Below are 14,154 nucleotides of genomic sequence, written 5' to 3'. Positions count from 1 at the left end.
CTGGGATTTTATGAAGGTCAGTATGGTTGCATATAAAAAAATCATTTAAAGGAGACATTTATTCCATTCATCTGATGCAGAACACATTTTTGCATAAATACAAAGATGCGGCTTTAATTAATCGGGACTAGGAGTACACAAACCTTCTCAGAGCTTCATGTTTGTATTTCTGTTCTCAGCCTCCCCACGCCTCCTGCCTCACCCCGGATTCAGTTCATTTTTTGACCTCATGTTACCCAATGTCACATGGTGTGATTTGCCGGCCATTCTGGAACCATAATCCACTGTGGGTAGGACTGGCCTCTTCTTCCACGGTCAAGTTCATATTCTCTTGGTCTGTATGTATTAAAAATCACCTTTGTTTTGGATCTGTTTCTGACTCCCTTGCAGTGGTCCTAGGCCAGGTCTTCTAGGAGCAAAGGGGTAAAGTCCCACGTGTGCGAATGGTTAATAAAGAGCTCCCAGGATGGGCAACAAAAAGGGAGCGGGGGAAACAGGGCAGAGAAGGGCAAGAAGCCCAGCAAGGGGGCAACTTTAGGCAAAGTCCCAGCCACTGCTTGATCCTGCAGGGGGAGCTCTGGAACAGGAATCCCATCCCAGCATTTGCCCAGGCAGTTACCTGGGCTCATACCCTCCTGCCCCAGGGAGGATGGACCTGCCTAAGCACTTTAACTCCTTGTGGGTGGGTGCAGGCTAAGCCAGGCCCTGGCCCAGCTGGGCTGGTAGAAGGCGAACGTACGCGTGTGCGGACAGTGTCCGCTCCAGGGGAGCTAAAACCTCTTTGGTACCCCTCCCCCGCAATATATTCCTTTAGTTTTCTTACCTTATGTTTTTAAATAAAAATTTTACTGTCATTTTTCCAAGTCTTCTGAATGAACCAGGTGGACATGGATTGTTACAGTGCTAAATCCACAGCCGTACTTCAGTCCGTTCCTTTCACACTTGGCTCTCCTGTTACCGCTGCCATGTCCTGCGTGCAGATTTAGAACATTTTCGGTGTGTGGTTGAATTAGAAAGGCTGTGAGTGATGGATTGCTCTCTACTGTTACATAAATGTTTAAATAATGATACCATAATTTTGAGACAAGAACCACAGTTAATCAATTAAAACCCAGGCATAATATATCTGCTTAATTAAGGTTGGAGATCCAGTGACAAGCCAAAAATAAACTAAACTTTGGGTTGATTCAGATAACAATCTTTTATTTGTTTTTTTTTCTTTAAAAGTAGTATGTCAACATCACTTCATTTCTACATTTAAGAGTTCTGTACATTTCTTAAAAGGAAATAAGCAATGCTCAATGTACAAAGTAAAAAGAGAAAACTAGAAAAATCTGAATAAAATGGAGCAAGTTGCCATAGGTCATACAGTACAAATTAGTAATTAGATGTCATCTGAAGTGCAATACCACTGCTGTGATGATGAGTTAAGGAATGAAATAAAAATACTCTATTTTAAACAAACAGTATATATATATTTATATGTATATATTTTTTACAGATAGTAGACCCAGTGATATCTGCCGTATTGTAAAAACTTATTTACAAATAACTTTTTTAGACATTACATATACATCAGCACCGTAGTAAAAACAAAAACAAAACATTATTAAAATCTACCTCTCTATTTAGTTGGTCCCAGGACTGAGCATTTGGAGGAAGCTTTTAAAAGGTAACAGAGCCACTCTTCCATCAGCCACCTTTAGCTTCTCATCATTGCTTATATATTTATTTCCTGTACCTTTCAGAACAGGGTAATTATCCGGTCTGTCTTGTTTTACTTTTACTTTTTTTTTTTTTTTTTTTTGGTTTTCATCTGTTTCCACTCAGGAGTTTCCCTGGCAGCGTCTCTCCCCACACAGGGTGCTCACGGTCACCCTACTCACGCCTCTTCGCAGAGAGAGCGCGGCCCCTGCCTGGGCTCCCGGCCACCCGGCCGCCTCTGTCTCCATCCTACCCTTGCTGACTCAGCCTATAACCTGAGGGCCTGGCGAGCAAGGCAAGGCAGTGTTGGCCTGCCTGCCACCCCTCATCCTCTGCCCTCAGCTTCCCATCCGGACCCCCCTTCTCAGGACCTTCCCCAGGGCAGCCCGCCAGTTCCCCTCGGTCCCGAGTCCAGGCTCTGGTGTGGCGAGTTGCGTGTGGCTGCCCAACAGGGAGCCAGCCTTTTGGACATGGAGGGTAGGGGTGGGAGGAGAAAAGCACATGTCACTCTCACTCACAGGACAGTAATGATGCCACGTGGCCTCCAAAACAGGACAGTGGGAGGGGAGGCAGGACACACAGATCAGTCCTTGTAACAAAGAGACAGGCCTCACGATCATGGAGCTCGCCGATGCCTCGGACAGACTTTAGTCAGGGGAGAGTTGAGTGCGTCACACGGAACAACTGTACAGGACTTTTGAAGTGGATGATGTGCCCATGTGGAAGGAACCATATCTTCCTTTTTGTCATCAAAATGTGTAAGGTAGAGTAATTGATTTTCCAGCGCCTCATCTCTCAGGGGTTTAGATTTGTCTTTCTGGTGAGTAAGGGCACAGGATTGAGGGCAAGGCTGATTTTAGAGCATCACCCCGGGTTTTCCCCACAGGGAGCCTGAGCGGGAGACCCCCAGGCTGGCCCTCCCTGGTTACACCGTTAGAGCTGAATGTGGTACGTGTAACCTCCCATCGGGCATCGGAGCCGCCTGCTCAGTTCCAGGCAGACACCGTTCATTCAGCTCCGCACGTGGTAGAGAAAGAACACTCCAGCATCGCCTTGGCGTTGCAGGTATTGTCTAAGCTCTTCTTGCATTTATTTCTACTCTGCCCAGGCTCCCTAGAGACAAAAGCTTCATTTCTTCTTGGATCATCTGTGAGGAGAAGAAAGGATGCTGGGATGGACACAAGGAGGGACGAAGGCAGGGGTGGAGAGGAAGGTGGCCATGCTGGTAGGCACACAGCATCTGCCAGGGTCTCCCCGCCCCGCGGTGCCGGGAGTAGATGGGAATTGCCTTGATGTGCTACCATCTTACTGGGCTCCCCAGAGGTTCCATGCCAACTACGTGGGGCGATGGCCACCATGGTCAGCAGCAGAGGGCTGCCCCAGGGCTGCAGCTCCTCCCAGCTCCCTTGGCGACCCTTGTGAGGCAGCCAACAGCACGTCTCTGACATTCCTGAGGTCACTGCGGGACAGGAGACAGGCCTGTAGGATCCTTAGTAGTCTCCCTGCGACATCTCACCACTCTTCGCAGCTGCCCTCCACATCCAGTTGCACGTCCTGCAGCCCGACATCTCTTTGCAGCCAGAGCTCAGCACGCTGCTGACCTGGGCTCTTGGCCTGGGCACCCACCTGGCAGGCTCTGTGGGGCTCCCCCTGCTCGAGGCCCCGTCTTGGGTGTCTCCAAAGCTGCAGTCTCCACTCCTGGGCCAGGAGGGCCGGACGGATGCCTTGCCATGGGCAGTGGTCTGACTGGGCTGGAGCAGCTCTTGCTGGGCCACGTGATCGACCACAGGGCGCGCCGAGCAGGGGCTCAGGTTCGTCTTCCCCACCTGCCTCTGCTGCGTCTCCCTCTCTCGCAGCGGGGATCTGTGCGGCGTCCGGTCTTGACTGTTGTGTGAAAATCAGGTGAAACGAGACCCCGCGGAGCTGTGGATTGGCACCTGGATCTTCCACTATCAGCCAGCTGCCGTTTTGCTCAGTTTACGTGGGTCAAAAAAACAAAAAACAAGGATGGGTCCACATCCTGTTTCTTTTTCCCATTGTATGCTTTAACCACTAGAGTTGTGGCTCTTGGGGCCCCTCTTGACTAGGGGTTTCCAAACAATTCATCGAGCTCCTGCATCCACTCATCGCCCGGCCCGCCTTTGATGATGGAGTCCACGAGGTCGGCACTGTCCGAGAGGCCAGGGAAGGGAGCCCCCGTGGCTTCGCCGCTGTAACTGTAGGACATGTCCTGAGGGGCGTTCCGCTCGTAGGCCTGGCTCTGGCCGCCTGGAGCAAAGCTGCCGCCGGGCATCTGCTGCTGGGCTGGGGGCTGGCCAAATGTAGGCATGCCAGGGACGCCCTGGCTTAGGCCAGACATGACCATCGGCCTGGCCTGGCTGGCCCCTTGCTGCCCTGGGAGCGGTGGCATCATTTGCCGACCCATGGCGGCCGGGTTGAGGGTTCGCACGGCACCAGTGTTGGTGTCCATGACCTGGTTCAGTCCCTGTGGGAAGTGTTGCTTGGTCAGCCGCGGTTGGCCGGCCTGGAGCGAGTAGCTGGCACCGTTGCTAAATGACCCCAATTCTCCACTAGTCCTCCCAGGCATCCCCTGTAAGCTCCTCTGCTGCCAGCTCTGGACTCCCTGCTGGACTGTTCCCATGATGCTCTGCAGCCTTGGTGGTCCCTGGGGCCTCGGCAAGGCCTGGCCTACCGGCCCTTTCATCTGCTGGTGCTGCTGGCTCATGGCTGAGTTCACCAGCATGTTCTGACCAAACCCGCTCACCATCCCAACCCCTTGCCCGGAGGCGGGTTGCCTCGGCCCCTGGGCCGGGCTGTGTGTGATGTTCATGCCACTTTGGTTTGGGTGCTGCAACATTTGGGTCATTCCTGGGCTCATGTTGTACATTCCTGGTTGGCTAGTAGGCGTGGCATTGTAAGGGGCCAGTCCCATCTCTGACTGGGCGGTGGCTGTGGCCATTGTCCCTGGGTTCTGAGAGGGTCCCATTCCCATCATGCCTGCGTTCTGTGCCATCAGCCGTGACGACCGCATGCTCTGGAGGGCTGCTTGGCTTCGCACGGCTGCTATGTCCTGCGGAGAACCTGCGGGGAAAAAGAACACACACCACTCACTCTTCTCGATAAGCAATGTGTGACAAGATGCTAGGATTTTCTTTGGGAGTGACAGAATTCTCTTACATGAAAGGATCTCTTCCGATAATAAATCCCTATTAAAAACAATTATTGTTTTTCTGCTTGTAACAAACACTGATTGTGAAAGGTTTGGAAAATATTAATAAGCACAAAGATGAAAATTGGCCACCCAAGTTCCCACCTTCCAAAGATGACTACTGCTAACTAATATTTATATATAAACAGATACACACCAATTGAGATCATCTGCGCACAAGCTTTTGTAGTTAACTTTTCACTTGATTACCCTGATATTATTTTTGTTCACATTTCAGAAGCAAATTATTTTTCACATTTCTTGATATGATGCCATTCTCAACCAATTAGGTATCATTTTTCTTGGAGGTGAGAGGAAATTCACCTCCTGGGCTGAATTAAGAAGAAACGGCAACCACTGTGCATCCTCTGTTTGTGAAGGGGACAGTAGAGAACACTATCAGTAAAGACCACTGGACTAATTTCCCATAAGACTTGAGTGGGATTTGGGAGGTTAAAGGCCACTGCTTCTGCAAAGGAGCTACATCGACAGATGGGACGTTTTTTGGACCCACGGTGTAGATTTCCACATGCTGCAGTTTCTCTGAATCATAACATGTCCTGGCTCCCTGAGCTAGAAGAAATCATCCTGCTACTTGCTACTTGGCAGTGAACTTCATGGTTTTCTCCAGCGAAGTCCACTCCTTGAAATCGGCAATGGCTATGGCTCTCAGCAGATCGCTAACTGCGTTTTAATGATGCTGTTTAGAAGTTGGTCAGAGTGTGAACGTGCCAAGTCACTCCACTCTAATCAGGGATTTGAATGAGTCCTTCTTTCCGTGTTCCCTGGGAATCTCCAAAGCAGCCAGGAGGAGAGAAGTGTCACCCTCCAAACCCCAGTCAATGTTCTAAGGGACTAGGAGGAGTACACAATGGATTTTTCTACATCTCTGCTAATGAGTAACTCTATGAGACAAAGAAAAATAGTTTCTTTTCCTGGACATTTAAAAAAGATGCAGCGTGGAAGCCAATCGATATTATAAGCAAATTTGATCCTCCCTGGAACTCAGATGAGAAACCAGATGAGAATAGTGTAACCTTGTTAAACCTGGCACCATGGCAGATAACTGAAGTGTGTTTTTGTCTTCCTGATGGGGGTATTGATTTCTGGGCAGCAAATATGTCTCCATATATTATTTCTTCCTTTAAGAAAGAAAATTATGGGAATTTTGATTATGATTTAAGTTTTTGAGGCTTGAGATCAATATCATTCTGCATTGAAAAATGAAATGGCTGCTGTGGGGAAGGCTGAAAGATCCAGGGGCTATCCTGACCAATGTTTCCATTTTTTTTTTGTTTGTTTTGAGCTTAATTATATCAAAGTGATTTAAAAAAAATCAAAAGTCCCTGATTAAATACTGCATGGTAGTATATAGTGCAACTTGTAATCTTGTTATGAAGTTTTGTGACCTTAACAGCTAAATTTGTATTGACTGCATGACCAATCTGATCAACTGTGGTGACATGGGTTTTGAGTTGTTTATTTAAAAATTTAAGGGAAAAATATTGCTGACTCAGAGATTGATCAGATAGACCCAAATTACACACATAGGCTGATGCGCTGCTGGAAACAGATAAAAAAGACTTCAGTATTATAGAAATTTTTGTCGTATGGATATAATGGACATGTTGAGGGACTGGGTATTGTCTGGGTATTGTAAGTTTCTGAGTTAGAAATAGGTTCCTTTATTAAGAGGGCTGAAATGCTGCAATGCCTTTTAAGAGGTATTAAAAGATTAATCCAAGCCAACCTTTATTTTTACTTAGTATAAATGGCTGCACTATCTAGGTGTAATTCTTATTGAAAAAAAGAAGGGCATTTTAAAATCAGCAATCAGCACCATATTTTCAAGGATAACAAAAGCACTTTATTAATCTAGTTTTTTGCCATCAGTAATTTTAAATATACATAGGAAAAAATTTAAATGCGTCCAAAGAATTAACTTGCCTTTATCTGATTACTACATATGTTAAACAACAGACTACTTTTTCTTCTTTCTTGTTTTTATCTAAAACAGATAATATGGTGAGACACTATAGTCAAATTAATTTTCTTGTCTACTGGTTAACATCATAAAATCAAAGACAATCTTCCATATTCTAATAGAGAGGATAATACGAAATTTTTTTCCTAAAAGGGTCTATGTTCTATTTTCACTCACAAGATGCCTGCATTTGTGGAAAATAAGCATTTTCTCACAGGCACGTAACATTGCCCTGGGACACAGAACTCAGTAAGAGAAAGATAGTCATTAGAACCTTTGAGGTGTGTAGTTTCTCATGAAGGCTATTCCTACCAGAACTTCTCTCCAAGGACACTATTTCTTATCTATCACTTTGCTATTTTCCCAGATACATAACATTACAATATCTAGGGTGTTAGTAAATAGATGGAAAATACTGAAAATAGTTAAAAAAAAACCAACCCAAACCATATACACTTCCGCTCAGGAACCCACTGGTTGTTTAGCTTAAGTGTAGCTAAATTTTTAGGTTTATTACCTGTCCTTTGAGGTTTTAGAATAATTCAAAGAGTAGAACTTTTAGACTGGAAACGATGCATTTAGAATAATTCATAATACAGAGGAATTGTTAAATTTTGGTGGGTCCCTTTATTACAAAAAACAATAAATGTGTTATGAACCTAGAAGACCCAATGGACATGACGCTGGGTTTATCAGATTTCATGTTTTTAATTAGTTCATGATTCCTCCGGTTCTCAAAGTGAGGTCCTTCTACCGGCAGCAGCAGCAGCGACTTCTGGGAATTTGTCAAAATGTAAATTCTCAGGTCCCGCTAGAGACTTCCTGAGGAGAGACTCCGAGGGGTGGCTGGGCCGTCTGTGTTTTAAGGGGCTTCGCTGGGGATTCTGATGCAGGTGAAGGGGGAGACCTGCAGGAACAGAGGAGGCCTGTGCCTGCCACAGAGACGGCCGGGACAGCAGTGACTATTCGCCACTCCTCCTCGCCCACGACCAGGTGAGGATTCTTCAAAGAATACCGGCACTAATGTCATGCACGGAGCACCTGTGGACAGACCGGTTTCTTCTGTCCGTCCCTGGGTCACGTGGAAGGGAGTGGTAGCCCCTCAGGTGTCAGCACGCTCATGGGCTGTCTTCAGTGAGACCAGCTGTGAGCGTAAAGAGCCAGCAGGCTCTTTAAACCACAACTCATAGCGCACGACTTGGTGTGCGCACATATGTGTCTCAAGTAGGAGCAAAAGTTTCCCTTCTTATGAAACACTCTGATAGTTTCTGTTCCATTGTAGTTCATTTAAAAAAATGATGGTTGTGGCTTGTTAAATTGTCTTCTTAATCTATTTGTGTGTTATAATCCAAAGACTGAAAAATGTTATCCTAGGTCACTTGTCACCCACAGTCTATGGAGAGGTATAACACTTGTGAAATGTTATATATTTTCATATATGCATATTTCTGTGCACAGAGCTTCACAGCTCCAGACAGATTTGCAAAGGGATCGGTACCTGTGAGAAGTTAGGATGCTTGGAGCTAGGTTCTATGGAAATGGAAGGGGATGGGAATTAGGATTTCTGCTGTTAGGGGACCCTGGAGCTTCCCTGTGGATGGACTGGGAGGGGTCCGCAGGCTTACCGTCCACCCCACACAGGACCATCAAGGGCTCTCTTTATTAGAGATGGAAAGAATGCTATTTGAATGGCCCCTACTTTACAAAAGAATGAAGTACGGTGCATCCATATGCATAAGTCATATGGGGGGTCATGATTTGGGATTCCACCAAGGGCAGTAGGATCAAGATGGTCCAATTCTCAAGGCCTTTTGTTTCTATGGTCAGTAGAGATTAGAGGTTGCTGCAGGCCAGAATGTCCTCCACTTTGGCTGTGGGAAGCGAGGGCTTTTGCCAGACAACCTGGGGGGTTAGCAAGATGTGGTACAAGATTCCCCCCCCGACCCCCAGGGGTCACTGAGGGGGTGATCCCGGCATCAACAGACCTGACATTGGACCAACTGGCACAGGCATGTTCTTACTGGTTGCTGAACAATCGAAATACTTCCGTACTTTTGGCAAAGAACAGCTCCCTTAGCCCTCAGCCACCCCAGCCCCTCCCTGACCCCACCGTCTCCTTTCTGGGATCCAGTAGGGGGCCTCTAAGAATGCATTTTGATTGGCTGGTACTTTCAGTTCTTGAATATTCTTAATATTACCTGACACAAACACAGCTCATAAGGCAACGTTACCAGCTACACAGGCCTTACCTTGAAACTGGTTGACCTGCTGCACTGGGTATGGGTTCCGCTGCGGCTGGAGGTGCGGCCGGGTTAAGTGTGACTGCTGCAGCTGCTGGGACAGAGGACCAGAAGGGCAGGGGTGAGAGGGGGACCGAGCACACGATGCCACGGCCGGCTGTTCTGAGGGAGACAGGGAGGGTTACTCCCAAAACTAAACTTTGTATTGAAGAATAATATACGTACAGGTAAGTCCACAAAGGGAAAGTGTACAGTTCGATGAATTTTCACAAATGAACACACTCCTGGGAGGCAGCCTTCAGATCTAGACACAGTACTTTGCCAGGAGTCCCCTTGGCCAGTCTTTACCCTTGGTCTGACCCTGGAGAACTGCTGCCCTAACCTAACAACACAGATCAGTTACATTTGCTTTTGTACTTTAGACAATGGATTTGAATGATGTATTTGTGCCTGCCTTCGGTGTCTGGCTTCTTGTGTTCATCGTATGTGTGAGATTCAGTCATGTGGTTGCTGCGGTCTGTTCGTTCTCACTGTTGAGAAGTATTCCATCCTATTAATATCACAATTAATTAACCTGTTCTACTAGCGATGGTCTTTTAGGGAGTTTCCAGTTTGGGACTGTCCCAAATTCCGCTGCTGTGAACATCCTTGTCCACGTCTTTCGTGTGGATGTGCTGGCGGCAGCTTTGACTTGGACTTTCCAACACTGGCCTGCCCATTGTCCTTAGCATTGTGGGGACTGAGCTCAAAGGGACAGGTGACTAATTTTTAATGACCTAAATAGATGCTTTTGAGTACTGGAAGATGGGATTCTCAGGGGCTATAAAAAAGGCTAATGTTATTCCCACGAGGCCACCCTGCCTGTAAAATCCATCTCTACAAATGAAATAGCCAGCATCCACTGCCTGGAGGAAATTGTGCAGGAATCCACACGGACCCAGAGCCAGGAGGCCTGCGGGCTAGTCTTTCTTCTTCCACCCAAGGGGATTCTGCTTTGCTCGCGCTATTACCAGTATTCTGGAAAGGCTATTGTGATCATTATGTTGTATGCGAAGAGGAAAAGAGAGTAAGAGTGAGGTGGAGAGAGCAGAGAGAGGGCTCTCGGCTCTCCCTCTGCCGTCAGGTGGCTGTGTGACCCTCTTCTGCATGTCATTCAACCTCCTTCTGCAGCTACTGAATATTCATTAGGCACCTTTTATCTGCAAGGGCTACAAAGAACATACAACAAGGGCCCTGCTCTTTAGGGTGTTCATTAGAAAATAACACACATCGACCACTGCTCAACACATGTTTATTTCTATTTTTTCTCTTGTTTTAGTTTTGGGCAGCTCTTACCATTTTCTTTCTTTTTTTCCTCTTTTCTTGACAGGGCCAGACGGCACCCTGGCAACCCTGTCCTGTGGGGCCTACCTGGTGTTTTGCAGAAACTTACAATTAATTGTGTAGACAAAGTATAGACAAGAAACCATGATAATCTTTTAGGAAGCAATATAAGGGCATCCTTGAAAGTAGGCTGAGCATATACAAGTTTCTCTTCAGCCAAAAGTCCCAATTACACCCTGAACACTCCGTGGGGTAGCCTGGGGTGGGATGGGGCAGGGCCTCCAGTCTTGGCTCCGCGCCTCACACGCTGTGACCTCACCTAAGTCACACCAGCTCCGTGGCTTAAATGAAGGGACTTGATGATCTCGAATGTTTCTTTCAGCTCTAAAACTCTAGGTTCTGTGGAACTTTCAGGAATACAGGAATGGCAACATGTCCCTCACTTTTTGAGAAGGCATTAGATGTTACGTCACCCCCAGCTTTCAGCCTGCTCTGTCCTGATTTCAAAGTCCACCCGAGAATTATTTTAAAATTCCCCAAGATAAGCAAGACCCCACATCCTCCTGTTTTCCTTCACTTGTTCTTTCAGGAAAACCAGGTGTCTACAACACGCTGTTTACAAAATTGAAAGTGTTAGGGACAACTCTGTTACTGCAAAGACCAACAAAGCATCTTGGTTTTGGTTTCAAAACCAAAGCGAAAAGTGGACAGCCCGCCCCGTGCAGACCCTTAGACGGCCTGCGTGGGGAAGCGCTGTCTCCAGGTGCAGCTAAGATGCTACACTGACTGGAGTTTTTTTCTCAGTTTCACCTGTGGGCTAGTCCCACGGGATGGCTGGCTCGTGTGCCTGCAGCTCTTCGGTGACATCAGGATCATGTGACAGGTGCCAATTGACATGTGTGCCGTTTTCAAAGACTTTTACACACATTATCCCCTGTGATCCTTCAAAGAGCTCTATGAGGAAGGCAGATGAGGAGAGAGGTTGGGGGTTTTCCGAATCCGTACCACGCGCCAACGACTGGGCACATTCTGGCTTTAGGTCCATTGTTCTCTCCTTGGTCCCCCATGATCTTTTGGGGCACACAGCTGCCAAGGAATTATACCCATTTTTTTCTTTTTTTTAACGTCCCATTGCCTTGTCTTTTCTAAGGAGCCTTGTGCCTCTCTGTGTCCCAGGTGAGGGATCCCCTGCTCTCTCTGTGGGTGCCGCCCTGTGGTGGCTCTTCTCCTAGCCTTCTGCCTCCTCCTCGTTCCCAGGCTTGGCCCACCTCGCCGAGTGGGCGCAGCCCTGGGCTGGCCCCGCTGAGGTCTGCCTGCTGACCCTGGCTCCGCTCTGTCTTGGGTCACAGCGCACATCTCAAAAGCCATCACTCACAGTATCGGGCACCCCTGAAACGTCCTGGGACTGGCTGAGGAAAGGATTTACAAAGCCCAGCTTCCCCGGGCAGCTCCATTTATCACTGCCTGAGAGACATGAGCATGGCTCCTTGTCACGCGCCTCATGCAGGGTGAGAGGGATAGAGGTTTGTTTGTACAAGAGCTGCCAGGTGCTGACTGACCTTGGTGAAAAGGGAGATAATTACACAGCTGTTCAGGAACAAAAGCAAAAAAGTGGAACATAAGTGTACTGTGTAATTTTTCTATTTAGGGGATGACTGGTGTTACTTTGAACTGCAGCTCTTGGTGAGTAGGGATCTCAACATGTCTGTGTCCCACACAGTAGGTGGCAGAGGATGCTTGATACGTTTCCAAAATTCTGACCCTACTCAGAACATTCTAGAAGGGTAACTGTGGGGCAGAGCTCTGTGGGGCCTTGAGTCTTAGATGATAACCTGACATCTCCTATAATAAAAGCATGAGATGCCCTGGATAGACCCCACAGGGGCCATTTAAAGGTCTCTTGTGGAAGCCCTCAGGCCTTGCCTAGGGTAATATGGAATCAGGCATGGGCATGTCAAAACCAAAACAGAACAAAACACCCCCCAAAAGAATCACACTGGAGCAAAGTGGGAGGAACGACACGCTGAGGGTGGATGAAGGTGCCTGAGGTAAGGCTTTGTGTTCGGCCTTCCTTTAACTTCAAGATTTCCCGAGCTGTTGGGAATTTCCTTAATTTTGCCCCCTTTCTGTGACCTCAAGTTCAGCTTTCTAGGTGGCTCCGTGGGCCCTATTGTTCTGCCATTGTCCCTGTTCCATTGTTCATGAGCGAGTCTGTAGAATTCTCCTTAACCCCTCCTCCCGACACTTTCTTTCAAAAGACAAAGTTCTATGAATTATTTTTCTTTTTTCTTCCTGCTAGAAATATTAGAGTTTAAGAAGGACGTGCGCCCTGCCTTCCCCTCCCCCGCGACCACCACCTGTGCTGATTATGCTGACCCCTGTACCAGAAACCCAAAGAAAAGGAGTCAGGCTTGAACGCAAGATATGTCTCTGGCAAATGGGCCTTCAAATTGATGGCTGAAGTCTGTTTTTTAAGGACAAACTAATTCATTCTAAGAAAAAGGCTAACTAATTGAAAGGTCTAAATTCTGCAGGTTCTTTTGTGATCCCAGGAAAGGCTAGACTGTGAACATCTTGAGAAAGGACACAGACTGCAAGTCCCTCACGGACACGGGAAGGTGCATGAATGAATCAGGCCGTGGGTGCGTGTTACCTGCTCGGCCAGAATCTGCTGCTGCTGCTGCTGCTGCTGCTGCTGTTGCTGCTGCTGTTGCTGCTGCTGCTGCCTTTGCTCCCGCAGGAACTGTTGCTTCTGCTGCTCCATCAACTGGGCCCGCTGGTCAAGGAGCATCTGCTTCATGATGGCCGCCGGGGGCTGGCTGCCCAGGAAACCTGGACCCGCAGGACTGGCACCCGAGACCATGCCGCCTGAGCCTGGGGGCACGGAGGACTGCATGGGGCCGGTGGTCCGAGGAAGCCCACCTGGGTGCTGCTCCTGGGAGGACAGAAGGAGAGGCTAATGCAGTGACTGCACATTTGAAGGGAGGGGATTGGGGCAGAGGCCTTGGCTGTGGGACCCGAGGGCTCTCAAGTGGCACCTATTCTATTTCCATACAAATAATACAGCAGACCTCAAAGGTGACCTTATCACAGTGGAACTGGCGAGGCTACAGGGGCGCAGTCATAGAGCATGGTCCTGGGACCTGAGACCAAGTCCAAGTCTATTCTGTTTTGGAAAGGACTGGCTAAGGAATGAGGACCGGGTTCTCAGCTAATCTGTGTTTCCCCAAAGAAAGGGAAATAAGCCCTTCGGCTAGGCTCACCTTAACCTTGGAAAGAGACAGGCTGACCTCACCTCTTAATCCTTATTGCCTACCCAGCCAAAAGGGGCTGCTTCTTAAATAGTATGAGAGACATTTGCAGAAGTTTGCTGGGATCTATTAATTCACAGATCTGCTATTTGTTGGCATTCTAATTACAGATGCACCTTGAACAATGTGGGGTTTGGGGTGCTGACCCCTGTGCACTTGAAAAATCTAGGTATAATTTTTGACTCTCCTTAAAACTCGACTACAGTCTTTCCTCAGAATGTGTAGGGAAATGGTTCTAGAACCCCTCACGGATACCGGAATCTGTGGCCACTCAGGTCCCTTACATCACATGTGAATCCATATTCACAAATTCCCAACTGCGGATTGAAAATACTGTTTCAATCTGCAGCTGGTTGAATCAGCAGATGAGAGGAATCTGAGGAT

At 47.7% G+C, this 14,154-nt stretch overlaps 1 protein-coding gene across 1 annotated transcript in view; it reads right to left on the bottom strand.

The window, feature by feature from the left end:
* Window positions 1-1,354: 1,354 nt before the first annotated feature.
* The window catches only part of MAML3 (mastermind like transcriptional coactivator 3), a 367,553-nt gene continuing 354,753 nt past the window's right edge, over window positions 1,355-14,154 (bottom strand). The window contains exons 3-5 of the mRNA XM_054563008.1: window positions 13,113-13,394; window positions 9,146-9,230; window positions 1,355-4,785 (exon numbers count right to left, since the gene is read on the bottom strand). Of these exons, the coding sequence (XP_054418983.1) occupies window positions 3,788-4,785; window positions 9,146-9,230; window positions 13,113-13,394 (1,365 nt within the window). The 3' untranslated portion in view covers window positions 1,355-3,787. The remainder of the gene's footprint in view (window positions 4,786-9,145; window positions 9,231-13,112; window positions 13,395-14,154) is intronic.

Source organism: Pteronotus mesoamericanus, unplaced genomic scaffold (assembly GCF_021234165.1).
Source record: "Pteronotus mesoamericanus isolate MK-2021 breed Mesoamerican mustached bat unplaced genomic scaffold, CSHL_Meso_final contig_163, whole genome shotgun sequence".
NCBI lineage: Eukaryota > Metazoa > Chordata > Mammalia > Chiroptera > Mormoopidae > Pteronotus > Pteronotus mesoamericanus.
Note: the sequence above shows the minus strand (reverse complement) of the source record. Positions and strands in the feature narration are given on the sequence as shown.